The sequence below is a fragment of the Ursus americanus genome, chromosome 30 (genome assembly GCF_024610735.1).
Source record: "Ursus americanus isolate L20-20 chromosome 30, mUrsAme1.1.p, whole genome shotgun sequence".
NCBI lineage: Eukaryota > Metazoa > Chordata > Mammalia > Carnivora > Ursidae > Ursus > Ursus americanus.
The window spans coordinates 19341645-19357115 of NC_142156.1; the positions used below are offsets into that span (position 1 = coordinate 19341645).

The following is a 15471-nucleotide window of genomic DNA, read 5'->3' on the forward strand; positions in this document are numbered from 1 at the left end:
TCCCCCTTTCTCCTCTTCCTTCTGTGTCTGAGTTAAAACCCCTTAAAGGGAAAACAAACATTCCTAGTGGCTCCACTAAAAACATGTCTGTAATGCAACTCAAATAAGCACTTTTTTTTTTTTTTAAGATTTATTTACTTATTTGAGAGAGAGAAAGAGAGAGAGCGCTGGAGGAAGGTCAGGAGAGGGAGAGAGGGAATCCCCAGCTGACTGAGCCACCCAAGCTCCACAAGTAAGCACCCTTTAATGAGTGGTTTTAGAATGATCTAGAATGGTTCCTTATTAGCTTAATGGGCAGTTCACAAACGATCTTGCCAGGGAGCACAGCAGATGAACCAAGGAGACCAGGAAGCCCAGTGAACGAGCTTAGATCAGGAGACAAAGTTTTAGCTCCAGATGCACCATACACTTCTCCTTAAGTCTCAGCTTGTCTTACCTCCCTGAGCCTTAGTCTCATCTGTAAGATTACGGAGGTTTGATGGGACAGAGCTCTAAGAATCCTGGAATCGCTAACATCCTAAGAAGGCAGAGAGACAACACACAGGCCAATTTCTCTAATTTTCATCAGCCCAGAAAGGCCTTTTGCATCGTGTTGGAGCCATTTCCATCACTGGACAACATTCTGGGGCAATCTGCTCAAAATGGGGTGCACCTGCCCCAGGTGCTGAGTAGGAAGAACTCATTGGACTGGGGCAATATTAGAAATTCTATTTACGTGGGATTTACTGTGTACACATTAAAACAGCAGCATACACAGAACTTACAAATAACCTAATAAACAGTAGTCGAGGTATGCTCAAAAAAAATTTTTTTTTTTTTTGAGAGAGAGGAGGGTAGGGAGAGGGAGAATCTTAATCAGCCTCCACCCCCAGCGTGGGGCCCCATGTGGGACTCGATGTAAATCTGAGATCATGACCTGAGTTGAAATCAAGAGTTGGATGCTTAACGGCTGACCCACCAAGGCGCTCCAGAAAAGAAATATTTTAAATATGTGACCAAAAGCAGTTTGGAGACCCCTGACCTAAGAAACTAGTTAAGTAAATGGTCAGACCCAACAGTTTGACCAGCAGACAAGTTGTGGTTTGCGGTGTCACATTAGCTTATCACAGTTAGCGACTCTAACAGGGTTTATGTCCTCAGGACAGCAAAACCATACTTGATTTTATATCAAGTTGGGTTTTGATCAGAGGTCTAGTCCCAAATGTATTAATTTTCAGTTGTTTCTGTCATTACTCCTGTTTGTAGGCCAGGAGCCAGCAAGCTTATCCTGTAAAGGGTCAGATAACAAACTTCTTGGGCTTTGCCATAGTTTGGCCACGTAGTCTCTTAACAACGCAACTCTGCCGTTTAGTGCTAGATAGATAAAAGGAATGGCATGACCCAGTGCCAATAAAACTTTATTTATGAAAACTGAAATTTCAATTTCATGTAATTTTCACATTACAAAATCTCCCCCCCCCCAACCATTTAAGAATACAAAAACTTTTCAGGGCGCCTGTGTGGCTCAGTCGTTAAGCGTCCTGCCTTCAGCTCAGGTCATGATCCCAGGGTCCTGGGAGCCCCGCATCAGGCTCCCTGCTTGGCGGGAAGCCTGCTTCTCCCTCTCCCACTCCCCCTGCTTGTATTCCCTCTCTCGCTGTCTCTGTCAAATAAATAAATAAAATCTTAAAAAAAAAAAGAATATAAAAACTTTTCTTAGCTTGCAGGGTCACTCAAAAGCAGGTGATACGCTGGTTTTGACCAGCGGTCCAGAGTTTGCCAATGCCGGTTTTAGACCACAGAAATTTGTTTCTTAAGCTTGATTCCCCACAGGTAGAACACCAAAAACTAGGACATGCATTCGAGGATATAATGAACTTATTTTCATATCAATACCTCTGAACAAGAAACACATGCAAAAAATAAGCTGTGGGAACACAAAGCTAAGCAAAACCCCAGTATTAATGCAGGGAGTGAGAGAAATGTATAATTTATCCTGATCTTGACTCGAGAGGAAAATGGTGGAATTCTAGGAGAGTCTTACTGCTCTAACCAGTGGGCACCTTAGCAAAACACTCAACTTTCTACTAAGGGCTCGTGCTGCTGAATTTCCTAATTTCCTACAATTATAATTTATTCTAGTTTGGATTTCTCTAGTAATTGAGGGCTTGCACATCAATCTTTGTTGAAAGCTAATCTTGCCTGGAACCAAAGGTAAACAACAGAAGCTAGAGCACTTTGTTGTTGTTGCTACTAAAAAAATTACCCTCTAGAGTTCCCCAAGAAGGAATACTGAAGAAACTGGCAAGGCTGACCACCTTGAAATGGTGGAACAGGAACGGGGGACCAAGTGGTGGGAGTGGAAACAGTGTCCTCTACGTTCTCATCTGCTTACTGACTTCAGTCAGGTGGTGTTATTCAAGCAAAGAACTAATCGAAAACATAAGAAGTGTTCCAGACTAATTTAGCACCCACCCAGTCATCCTACCTTCGTACGATACTTAGTGGTGATTCTTAAATGATGCTGATTTGGTGATTTGGAGCCAACAGCAAGGCCCTTGCCTCTCCTAACCCAATAATGCACTTGATGCCCAGAGTGGGCAGCTTTCAGAGGATGAAGCCAACATGCCGAGAATTGGACTCTAAAAATAAGCATTTTGCACATTTCTTTTAGCCTCCTTTCTCTCCATAAAGGCCTCCACAGATGGCTTCTTTACATCATGCTCTCAAATGACTAGCTGTTAAATATTCATACTTATGGAAATTGTACTGTACATACTCCAAACCCCCAGCCAGTTAAGCATTTGTATTTTCTGTATCTCAAGGCCCTTGTTCATGGACCTCGTCCTCTATAAAACACAAACTCGTGCACGCGCACACACACCCATCGTAGACACCAACTTTTGCCCCTTTATGACTAATTCACCGAGGACAGTCGTTCTTAACCAAGGGGATGGCGATTTCGCCACTCAGAGGGCATTTGGCAATGTCTGGAGACATTTTGGGTTGTCACAACCGGAGGGGGGTTGCGGTGTGGTTGGGTATGAGCAGTGAGCACTACTGGCATCTAGTGGGTAGAGACCAGGGATGCCACTTAACATCCTACAATGAACAGGACAGCCCCTTGCAAGGAAGGGTCTGGCCCAAATGTCAACAGTGTGGAGGCCCAGGGGACACACAGACACACGGTGAGGCTGAAAGCAGACTTGAGTGCAGATAAAACACTGAAGGGGAACACGGTAAAGCAAACTGGAGCCAAAAACTTGGGGACAGTGATGGTGCTCAATGAAGGTCAGGTCCTTTAATCTCTTATTCAGATGAACACCCTAACTTATTAAGGTTATACATTTAAAATCCTGTGTCCTTTCAGTCTTCAAGTTCAACTTACATATGTATTTTTTTAAAAGATTTTTATTTTTTAAGTAACCTCTCTACGCGACATGGGGCTCGAATCTACAACCCTTAGATCAAGAGTCACACACTCTACCAAAGCCAGCCAGGTGCCCCTCAACTCACAAATATTAAAAAAAAATGTTGGTTAAGGGACGCCTGGGTGGCTCAGTCAGTTAAGTGTCTGCCTTCAGCTCAGGTCATGATCCCAGGGTCCTGGGATCAAGTCCCCACATCATTGGGCTCCCTGCTCAGCAGGGAGCCTGCTTCTCCCTCTGCCTGCTGCTGCTTGTGCTCTCTGACAAAAATCTTAAAAAAAAAAACCAAAAAACCAACTGTGCTATCCCTTTAAAAAAAATAAAAATAAAAATTCTGGTTAAAATGTAAAACATTCCCTTTCACCTGTTCAATTAAAGTCAATTATCTCATGCATGTGACAGATTAAATCCCCCTAAACATAAACACCATTTACAAATTTAATTAAATTCCCTTAAGTTTCAAGCTACAAATTATGATTCTCTTAAGCATTTCAAACCCCACCAAGACTCACAAACAAGCCATATTCCAAATATAAAAGAAAAAAAAGAAAAAAAAATCCATGCACGCGTTCCCATCCTCCTACCCCGTGCCCTCTCCCTCTACCTTTCCCCAGGACAGCAGGGCTGACTCCTGGCCCAGGCCACCCAGGCTGGACAGACCCCCACCCTGTGCTGGCTCCCAGATCTGTGCCTGTCTCATCCGTGAAGTTGAGAGTGAGGGTACTCAAATCTTACAGGGGAGGTAACTGATCTTCTCTGGTGTCTTCTCTTCCCTTCGTTCCCTTTTCTCTGCTTCCCAAGGCCAGGGTGAGGAGCTGACTGGACTTCCTGGCCAATCCTTATTTCTCTATCCATGAGTCCCAGAGCTCAACAGTGGCGTAAGCTTGTTCCCTCCCTTCTCCATCCACTCCAGCTTCCTCAACGCCATGCTCAGTCACCTCCTAGGCTCAGGCACACATAGCATTCCTGATCTTTCTGAACTCCTATAACCACAAGAATCCTATCTGCTTGCTCGTTTACGGTCTCGATGTGAGAATAAGTACTCAGCATGTGACCCCATGCTAGGTGCACAGCAGTTACTTATAAAACCCTTAATACCTAAAGGCACCGATCCCACAAAAATGAGAAACTAAATGCCTTTCATCATAGCTTATTTGAGCAAAGTGACTTCATCTGAAAACTACAGGACTGAAAGCCATGGAAAGGCATACGAAGAGCGCTCCACAACGACTGGCACACAGTAGGCACACAACACTGACAGTTTCCTACACTGGTTTGTTTTTTCCTAAGCAAAGCTCAAATCTTGGACTCACAGACTAGACAGTTGCTTAACAACAGGAATGATTTTAAAGAAGGGGCCTTGTGCCCCAGGTCGTCTACTACTTGTGGCTACCCTTCTGTTTTGTGGCATCTTTCGGGAAAGACACTCGGTAAGGTGAGTCTCCGGAGCCGTGGTGGGACCTCTGCCCAGGCCGGCAGAGCTGTCTGCATGTGTGGCAGGGTGTGCGTTTTCTGCTCTGAAGACTGCTGGGTTCCATCCTAGCCACACTGTGAGACGTCTTCTATAATCCATTCTAAACAAAATGCCCACCTTAAGAAAGTACAAGCCCCCAAAAGGAAAGCTCTCTAGGCGAGGATGGTGGCCTGGATACAGCTCCAAGGGGAACTCAGAACCCAGAGAAAGAAAACACAGACAGAGAAAAAAACATATTAGCCAGTTTAATTTATTTAAGAATCTTACAAAAAAAAAGAAGAAGAAGAAAGAAAACAAAACAAAAAACACGACAACAAAAAACTAAATACAGAGTTTGTTATGCTTCATGGTTGATCATTGTTTACTTGCAAGGGTAAACCTCGCTAAATGCAGCCAACACATGTTTATTGCATGAGACCCAATTTTTAAAGTTACATATCAAAATGGTTGGAACAATCGCTTCTGGACACTTGGTACTGGATTAACCGTGGAGGCTGAATGAAGCAGTGCAGAGTCATCAGAACAGTGCGTACCCTTCATACACTAACGGACATTAAAGACAGAGGAGCAATATAAAAAGGGAGATTTTAAAAAAAGAGAACCAAATAAAAACAACCAAGAGTTTACATCCACCTTAGTTTCAAACTGTCTTTGGATTCCATCACACGTTGTCTCAAGATGCACCAAGTCAGATCAGTAAAGGAGGAAGATCTACGCCTACGTATAAAAGCATCCTTTGCTCAGCAGAGGTAGAACCCGGCACGAGTTTTATTGCAGAGATACAGTGTACCTCTTCCCACCTCTCACGGCTGATGGTAGATACAAGTGGTTATTGAAAAATAGTATCAGTAGTTTGCAAATTCAGTACAAACCATGAACAGGATGGTTTTTTTCTCTAATGGCGGTGAGACCACAATGTGCTACGTAGAAACAAGCTCTCTGCTCCTAACGTGGAAGTCAGAAAGAAGGCTCAAGCTTCTTTATCCTCTTCAGTGCCACTGATACTGTCATAGCAAGACAGGCCCTAGGGGTGGGGAGGTGGGAGAATGGGGTATTCTCACTAAGGGGCCTATGGATTGACTTTCAACCTGGAGGAGGCCTGAACTTCCAGAAGCAGGAAGAACCAACCTGGCCAGGCTGCGTCCCTTGCTGGGCCCGCACTGACGGGCGCCCGAGACAGCAGGTGCACACTGCCCCGCTCACCACTCCTCGGGCGCCAGAGGCAGGGAGAGGGCAGGGTGGGTCTGAGCCGGGATTCCCACCAGAGCACATCTCTGACAGGCCCTAATTTAAGATATGTTAGGTTCCCAAGGCTTATCTACATGCAGACAACTTGTATATTTTCAACAAGTCTAACAAGTTCAATAGGTAAGTGAAACACGTATGAGAGTGAGAGGCCCAAGAAATGCTCACCACAACCCTTCCTAAAAGTCATGGAGGAACATCTTCTTCAAGGTGCAAAATCTTTAAGTAAAAAACCCAATGTCTGTTTGCCTCACGGCTGATTATTACCACCATTTTCATGAACCACTCCTGGGTCTTCCCTACTGGCAACACTCATCATCAAGAATGCCTTAATCCAGCTCAGCAACCAGGTCTGTGGCTGCTCCATCCAGTCAAGGGCAACCCACCAGGAGTACGCTGGCGGTGAGAGCGGCTCGGGGAGCCTGCTGGCCAGGCCACCACAGTTAACTGCCCGTTCTACCCTCAGCACAGAACCCAGGAGCTGAAGGCTCGTGGAGGCCTCCGCAGTAGTTGTGTTGCTCTCTCTGGAGCACAACTGTTCCTTCAAGTACATTCTTTATGGAGACCCACACATACCAGGCCAGTCTCCCCATCTGCTATTAATATCCATAACAGGTGAGAGCAGAAGCAGATTACCTGTGCTCACTGCAAAGTAAATTTCTGATTTATTATTTGCAGATTAACAGTACAGGCCTGACTTCTTTAAAAAACACAGAAACTTTGCAGCAGCAGCAGGCCATCAATTACTGTTCAGACCCGCAAGATTTTCTACTCAGCTGGAGAGCCACACAGATGAAGGCTTTGGTACAAGGGCAGGAGCAAGTTGGGTTACCGAAGAGCTACAATGGATCCCAAATGCACTGAAGAAGTTAGAGGAGCTTAAAGGAAGTCTTGGGAAGAAATCTGTTTATGTGAAAACATCAGGCTCACTATAGCTTCCAAAGAGCAACATAAATGAGCATAACTCGTCATATAATGACAGTATCAGAAATCGCACTCAAGTACATTCCCCCCAATACAATGCATTGCACACAGTAAAAATTTGTAATAAAAATGCAAACACAATCAGGCATGTTGAAAAATATTAACACAAGATAGACATAGGAATTCTATAGCGAAGATGCAAAACTGAATTCTAAAATATATGAACAAATTCAACTAAGAAGTTTTTCATACTTTTATATAAAAAAAAATTAAGATGCCCCATATGGGAAGTCAAGAAAAGAATAAATAGGATTGAAGGGACGAGGGAAAGGGAAAAACAAGTGGATGGGGTCCCAATTTACAAGAAATATTTACAGTCAGAATTCAAAAGAACTCAACATTTCTATATATACACATTTATGTACATATATATAAGTACAGCATAAAATCAGAGGATGGGTTTTGGATTTCACCTCAAGTACTCAGAAAAAACTACGGGCTAGCTTGAGTTGCAGGTATCTAGATGTGTTTCCTTCACTTACATGCCCTTACAAGACACTGCATTCGTATTCGATAACTGGCATCCCTTGAGGAATTCTCACAAATGGTTTCTGCTCGCAGCTATAGCCGCGACGTGGACTGCCTGCCGCACGCCAGCAGCGAAGTGTGCACAGCCCTGTGTGTGGGTATGTGGTTAGCCAGGGGGACCCCAGACACAGGAGGGGTAGTCAACAAATGCCCATCATCACAGTGGTTGCCTCTGCCATTGGGATGCCTGAACTAACCCAACGTCTGGCTAACTGGATCTCAACCTAACAGCGACTTTTATGTAGCACCATTCTTAGAAACTACCAAATATCACTCAGGTACGTTTTTAAAGAAAGAGATTGTAGACAGGGACCTTCCTCTCAGTATCTTATCAAGAAAAGGACCAAAAGGGAAAACACTTTTCCTCTGCTCCTACTTTCATAAACTGAGATGCACCATTCATTTGTAATCTACTGCTTTTTGCCTTCATGCTAAACTGGGAAGCGGCGGGGGGGGGGGGGTAGGTGAAAAGGCTCCCATTGTACAATTATACGCGCCATCCTGGTGCCCTTTCTGGTCGTGCCTGTTAGGAGTTCCAACAGCATCACATGGAGGCTAGCAAATGAATGCCCCAGGGGCTGCAGACACAAAACTGTGCCTCTAAGATGTTACAGTCCCTGGAACTTGGTAATCTAGAACTTTTACCTTTACAGATGAAGCATACTAAAATGGAAAGGGTTCCTGATGCAGGTCAAAACATTTTCGGAAGTGCTGACTCTGAAGCGGACTGGAATAAATGTATGTACACAAACACACACTAGTACGTTGCTTTGGACGCAAGTTCTTGCTTATACACAGATGCGAAGAAAAGATACTGAAGAGTCTATCTGCAATATAGCAGCAAAAAGGGAAAACTACTTAAGATATTTACTTTCTGATCAAGTTGTATTTAAAGAAATACTTCGTTAATACTTTGAGGAACTCACATCACTGATGCCTATCTGGATAATCCCACTGAACTGCAGATAGACCTTGTGGTGTGGAGATTGCTAAACTCGGGGAACACGAATTCCCCCCAAGATACCATCTGAGCAGCTCTGGCCTCAGGAAGTGGTTTTCAGCACAATGGACACTGTAAACTCTGAAAACATGAACATGATTTACAATCAAATCTTTGTGCTCAGAGCCATATTGCTAAAAAGGGAGGGAAGGCATCGCAGGAGCCAAATGGACTCGCATCGGGTTCAACAAGGCCCTGGGGTCAGACGTGGCATTCAGATCCTGAAATGCATGGACCTGATTTACAAAAGTTAGCTGTTGTTAAGACTTGGTTTTTTTGACAGAGGAGGACCTGGAATGCTGGGTTTTCCCATGCTGGCCAACCTGAACCTGCTGACTTAGGTAAGCACACAGTGTAAGGTCCTGTGTTCAGCCTCCAGGGAGGGGGTGAGCAGCAGACTCTTGGCGCTCAACACACCCCACACCATGCTGGGCAAGATGGGCAGGGGCATATGGCACCTCAGGTCCCCCTCTATTTACACTGGTTGCCTTTTTGAGGTCTCCTTGGAGATTTCAGAGGCCTTATTGCTGGACCTTATTTTTAAAAAGCAAAACAAAGCTGCTCCTCAAAGAACAGAACATACATACGCCCTTTGCATCAGGCGAGCTGCTCAAAGAGAACACACCATATCAGGAATTGTGGGGGTCCACTAACTGCATGCTACAGAATCCTTCACTGACGCTGCTTGGAAATAGTCATACCCTGCAAAAAAGATACCCCCCCACAAGAGGAAGTTGGGCCAAGAGCCTATGAGAATCTGCCTTCCCTAACCCTGCCATGTTGTCTCACTGAGGGGAGCAGGTCTGTTTGGGTTCCCTTCTTTCACTTTGGCGTGCTGATGAACGCTGAGCAGGCTACCAGTTTAAAAAGAGAGGAACGGAGCAGTTTTGCTGCAGGTGGGACAATCTGCTCTTGGCTGCCAGCTGGGTCTCGTGGCCCTAACAAGGAACACTGGTTGATATTCGGATGGATCACTGCCTGAGATAGAAAGCCTAGACTGAGGATAAAAGTTGCATCCACTTGGCAAAACGTGCCAAAGAACAGAAATTACTGTCAATGTGTTCTTCTAGGTATTAAGAATAAATAAATCCAAATGAAACTTAAGGCAAACTCAGGCTTAAAGAAACACAGGAAGATGAAAGCCCTAGCTTTCCATCACTGAACACACACCCCACCTGATTCTGCTAGAAGTTTACAAAGTAACAAAAGACAACAATTCAACTTGAGCAAGAGTCAAAAGTACTATCATTTCACCCCTTCCTCGACACCATCTCAATTTTGAGGGTTAGCCCAACTGAAGCCCAAAAGAAGGCTACCTGGAATGCGGAGCCATACACAAGTTCTGCAGAACCCCCGTCACAGACTGCTTCTGAACGTGGTGATGGCCTAAACACGAGTCCACCTCTGGTTAGTATCATAACTTTTTATTTGACATCTACAAGACTGTGGTATCTTGTAGCTTTTGACCAGGTTTATACAATCTCAATTTTTCAATAGTGCAACCTGTGCAAGCAAAAAAAAAGGGGGGGGGGAAACAAAAGGAAACAAAAAAAACAATTGTCCCCTCACTTGTTTTTATAAACATCTATTATAGGCAAAACAAAACTTACCCATATTATAGATAAGTGTCTATTCACATTTGTACATTACCATTTTTAACAGCTTGAGATAAACTCTACAATGTCTTACAACACATTAAACAATATTCAAGTTACTGGGTAACAACAATAACAACAAGAAATAAACATACAGCAGAAGCCTCAAGTGTCTCCTCATTGTCTAGTTTACAGCTCAAGTACGGTTTCCTTTTTTATGAGTGACAAATTAAGATAATGAAGTAAAAAAAAAGATTGTTTGCAAGATGGAAGCCAATTTGTACTTCTTTCTAAAACTATCTTTAAGTTAAGGAAAATGTAATTTTAAGAAAAGCAGGCTTGTAGCCATTTTTGCAGCACACATTAGGAATACTATTAATACATTAAAATTAACTTTTTAAGAGTTTTACCACAAAAAAATGTATATACTCATTACCTTGACAAGAAACCTGGGGCAGGGAGAATGGGGCTGGGGGTGGGATTTGCAGGGTGAGAAGCAATACCCAGGTATAAACACTATAAAAATGCAATAACCAATGCTGTACATCTACAAATGTTCTCTCCGGTACTTGACTTGCTTTAATCTTGTTTACGCATGCTTTCAAAGACATGCACTGTCAGAACAAAAACTAGAAAAGAACCTGAATGCATGATATGCAACCTTTCATTTCATGCTTTAATAAACCTATTGTTTAATACGTTGGAAAAAGAAACCAATATATATTTTCTATATTTATAGACTCAAACACATGCATCTGGGGATAACTCCCACAGCAACTGCATGGATGTACTGCGTTAACCCTGAGCACTGTATAACATAAAAGTAAAGCCAGTTTGGGAAGTTCCAAGCATTTTTAAACCAATTGTGGTTTGTAGCCTTTAACAAACTCACAAACAAACAGACACACACGCACGCGCACATATCCCTCTGCTCACCCAAAGTAAAAGCATATGGGAAGTACCATGGGAAAAGCAAAGGAAAGACATATGTACCACCATCGGCACTGCTGATTTTCAGTTTTGCTATCTATTCCAGGTTTGTCCTTATTCCCAAAAAAATTAACTAGAGAGAGCACAACTGAAAAAAAATTATAATTCTTTGGAAACTGTCCCTGATTTTTATGCAAATGATATGCTTCAACAGCATTTCAGATACATCCATGTCGAAACCTGTCTGTTCTTATGCGTTGCTCAAGTTGGCGATGCTCTGCGGGTGACGCTGCTGCCAGAGCTGTTTCTGTTGGACCGCAAGCTGTTGAGACTGGTCTGAAGTTGACAGGAGATTTACAAGAGGAGACACACAATTTGCAGGAATGATCAAACCTGCAATTAGAAACAAGAACTGATGAAGGCTGCATCCAGGAGAGCTATATTTTACAGTTCCACAGCACATTCCAAAATGAAGCATAGTATTAAGTGTAACGAAGAAGACGCCATGCAAAAACTAAATAAATACCTAATAAGTGAAATGGCCCCTGCAGAAGTAACCCAATTCCTCGACAGCTTTACCCACAAATATCTAAGCATATGCACGTCCGCTGCAACACCATCTTCTTGGTGGCGGAACAGAAGGTCAAGTAGAGTATCTCTCCATCTACTACCTTTGCAGCCCCACAAATGCACATAAACACAACCTGCTTTGGCAAGTACTCATGTACCAAAAAGACTACAGGATAGTGGTTGCAAATTCCAATGCTGACTGAAGCAGGTAATTTCCAAGTGGGCACAGTACAGACGTTAGCAAACTATGGAAAGTGTATGTCCTGGGTAAAGGAACTTGAACTCCTCTCATCTGGGAACAGGGGCTCCATGTTTCACATAAGCTGGTGCGTGTACATATGTGTGTGCATGCACACCTTTTGAGAAAACGAAAAACCAGGCTTTTGACTTTTAAATGTTGGCAACTAATTCAAATGCAAACTTGCAACAACCAAAAATACTTGAGGGTCAAAAAATGTTCACGGACTGACTCTGGCCCACAGACTGCCAATCTGCAACCCATGATAAAAAAGGAAGGTCGTGGCAAACGAAACAAATATGAAGCAGCACGGAAAACTCCCTGTGAAGCCTGTCAGTGAGTGAATGGTGGGCGCAGGTGGCCTGCTCTGCCCATGCTCTCTGCACAACTCCAGGCCGGTCTCTGTGCACGCTAACTTTAGTTTCAGTCTCGGCTTGGCTCAGTGACTGTAAAACAGTAGACTTCAGGGACTCCTCAGCAAGAGGCTGGGCTTAGTCTTTACACCAGGGAGGCTGCGCAGACAGCAACAGTGAGGAAGGGGAGCAGGAACAGCTGAGATCAGCATAAAATAAATGACCACATCATAACTTCAGCCAGAATCAACAATGCCCATTCAAAGGCTTAACTTCCATTTGACCTTTTAAGAACATATAAATCAAGCTCTATTCCCCTACTGGAATAGATACTGAGATTTTAAAATACAAGAATCAAAATTAAAAAAACAGGATCTGATTTTTTCCAACAGCTCAACCCCCAAAATTAGACTCACCTACAATCCGTTGTCCATCTTCTGTTCTTAGCCGAACTATCTGCATCTTCACATTTGTGCCACTGACGGATGCTAAAACACCCTCTACTTTTGTCCAGACACTCAGAACGGAGCCACATAATACGTAATATGTGCGGCAACGAAGACCTATTTCACAAACTAATCCCAAGCTGGCTTTTTTGCAGTTGCCACGCCTAGGATAGATGGGAGGAAAAGATATATGTATATACATACACACACACACACACATAAAAGGCCCACAAAGTCTACCTATGTTTCAAGTGGAAAATGTCCTAGCACGATTTGCCTTTCTTTACTGACAGTTTCTTAGATTACATCTTCTGACATATTGGATTATCCTTTCCAATTTAAGGTATCATTGCCGATTTTTTAAGTTTCTAAGATTTATTTTAGAAAATAAAATTTCTGGGGTGTGACTCCCTGTAAAACGGTTGACTTACTGGTTTTAATATCCATTTAAAAGATCTGTGATTTTAACATTCATTAGTTTACTATGTTGATGCTAGTTAATCAAATAATTCTGCTAGTTACCTCTAAAAAGTGTTAAACAACCAATATATTCTAAATCATGTAACTGGGAAAAGCCTCAGCAAACCAAAATAATGAAACCAGTAAATATTTTAAAAACTGTAAAAAAGAAAGACATAAGGTTAATGGTTAAAATTATTTACACAATTCATCAATAAAATTATCTTTGGAATAATAAATGAAGAGAACACATAGTATTGGGCACCTTTCTTGTTCATACTCAAAACAAATGTTTTAGAGAGGACTTTTGTAAGTTAACTTTAAAAATATTTTATCTTGAAAGCTTTTCCTAATTTCCAAAAGCACTGATTTGTTCTCAAAATGAAAACAAAACACTGCTTATATCAAATTTATCTACCTATATGTGTCTAAAAACCACCTAGCTAAAATTCATCTGTATCCTATATATTCCTTTTCATAAAGTGGACTGGATACCCTACTGACTATTTAATGGGTAAGAAAACAGTGAGACCTATGATCTGCAGTGTATTAAAATATCCCATACAAGGCCCTGAAATGAACACTGTTAAGAGGTATTTATTACACAGTGACTTGAAAGAACACCCCTCCAGCCAACCTAGTAGCACAGCAGATCAGTTCCCAGGCTCGACAACCCATTTTCTGGTGCTGTCAGCAACTTAGTTTCCTACAAGTTCCCTAGCCTTAAAAATGGAACTGATTTGGGACACCAGTAAAGCTTTTCTTAAAAAAGAAAGGAAAAAAATAAAGGAAGGGAAGGAAGAAGAGATAAAAAGTAAGTCTTAATAAGAATGACAGTGAAGGGGGCGCCTGGGTGGCACAGCGGTTAAGCGTCTGCCTTCGGCTCAGGGCGTGATCCCGGCGTTACGGGATCAAGCCCCACATCAGGCTCCTCCGCTATGAGCCTGCTTCTTCCTCTCCCACTCCCCCTGCTTGTGTTCCCTCTCTCGCTGGCTGTCTCTATCTCTGTCAAATAAATAAATAAAATCTTTAAAAAAAAAAAGAATGACAGTGAAGTCCACACTGCCAGACGACAGTTGGTCAGAAGTAACAAAGCATTAGCGAAGAACAGAGGGGACACCCAGAGAGTGTGTGGTCCACAGACATACAAGTATTTCTGATAAAAGGAATGATACCTAATAGTAATCTGTGGACTTAGAGACAGACAGCTGAAAAGCGAAGGTGTTTTTAAATTAAATCTCGATTACATTTGGAAAATATGGTGAGAAACATGAAAATACTAACCAATAAGCATGAGTACAAGTATCTGCAGATGAATTATACTGATCTAACCAGTGGATCAGGGCATCATCTGAGACTACCTGTGAAAATAAGACAAAAATTCCATTGAAACAGTATTGTTTTAAACAAACTGGCTGCCTTCTAATGGTCTCTAAAGCCAACTTATAATAATCTCGATACGGACAATCTGGCCCTTGGTATTGGCTGCATTTGAATGCCATTCATAAAGTCCTGCCATTAGGCACTTCCTACGTAATAAATGTTTCAAATAGCTAGTTTAATTGTAATTGTTTACAAGTGAAACCGGCTAGGAAGAATTGTAATATAAGGCAATACTAAAAATTAATAGTAATGTTAGAAAAAAACATAGTCATTCACTGTTTTTCTACAAATCATTGCAAAATATAAATATGGCAGTTCTAATTTCTATAGTTAGCACTGGAAGTTTCCTTTTTTGACAACCCAAGCTGTTTCAAATAATCATCTTACAATTTTCTTAATGGTTGATAACATTAAGACTGGGGTGTTAATGTAACAACACTTGACAACATGTTTTCTGAAAATAATTTTCCAGTAATCAAATAGGAAAAATTGACAAAATAACTTTAAAATAGACACAGAGCTCTCCTAAACAGTTTCAATATATTATAAAAACAGGTACTCATAAATAGTATAATGTACAAATGAAAAAATACCTTCTTATATTTCTTTTTTAGATCAGCATAAATTTCTAATTTGAGCTGTTTCCCAGTATTTGGTCTATAAACTAAGAAAAGCTTCTTTTTAGGGTTCACTTCTTTAACTAAGATGGCAGTTTTCTTGTTGTTCCTTATCTATTAAAAAAAAAAGTGAAAAAAGTATAAAGATTTGTGCTGCACACTTGAAGATAAACTTGTTGTTTGTACCATCATATTAGCAAATGCAATCCTTTGAAAGACTGTAATGCCGAGTAAGCACACGA

At 42.0% G+C, this 15471-nt stretch overlaps 1 protein-coding gene across 4 annotated transcripts in view; it reads right to left on the bottom strand.

Moving 5' to 3' along the window:
- Positions 1 to 5115: 5115 nt before the first annotated feature.
- The window catches only part of SBNO1 (strawberry notch homolog 1), a 54405-nt gene continuing 44049 nt past the window's right edge, over positions 5116 to 15471 (bottom strand). For all 4 annotated transcript variants that reach the window (XM_045778462.2, XM_045778445.2, XM_045778454.2 and 1 more), the window contains 4 exons: positions 15206 to 15343; positions 14514 to 14590; positions 12741 to 12934; positions 5116 to 11556 (listed from right to left, as the gene is read on the bottom strand). In XM_045778462.2, coding sequence (XP_045634418.1) covers positions 11414 to 11556; positions 12741 to 12934; positions 14514 to 14590; positions 15206 to 15343 — 552 coding nt within the window. In that variant the 3' untranslated portion in view covers positions 5116 to 11413. The remainder of the gene's footprint in view (positions 11557 to 12740; positions 12935 to 14513; positions 14591 to 15205; positions 15344 to 15471) is intronic.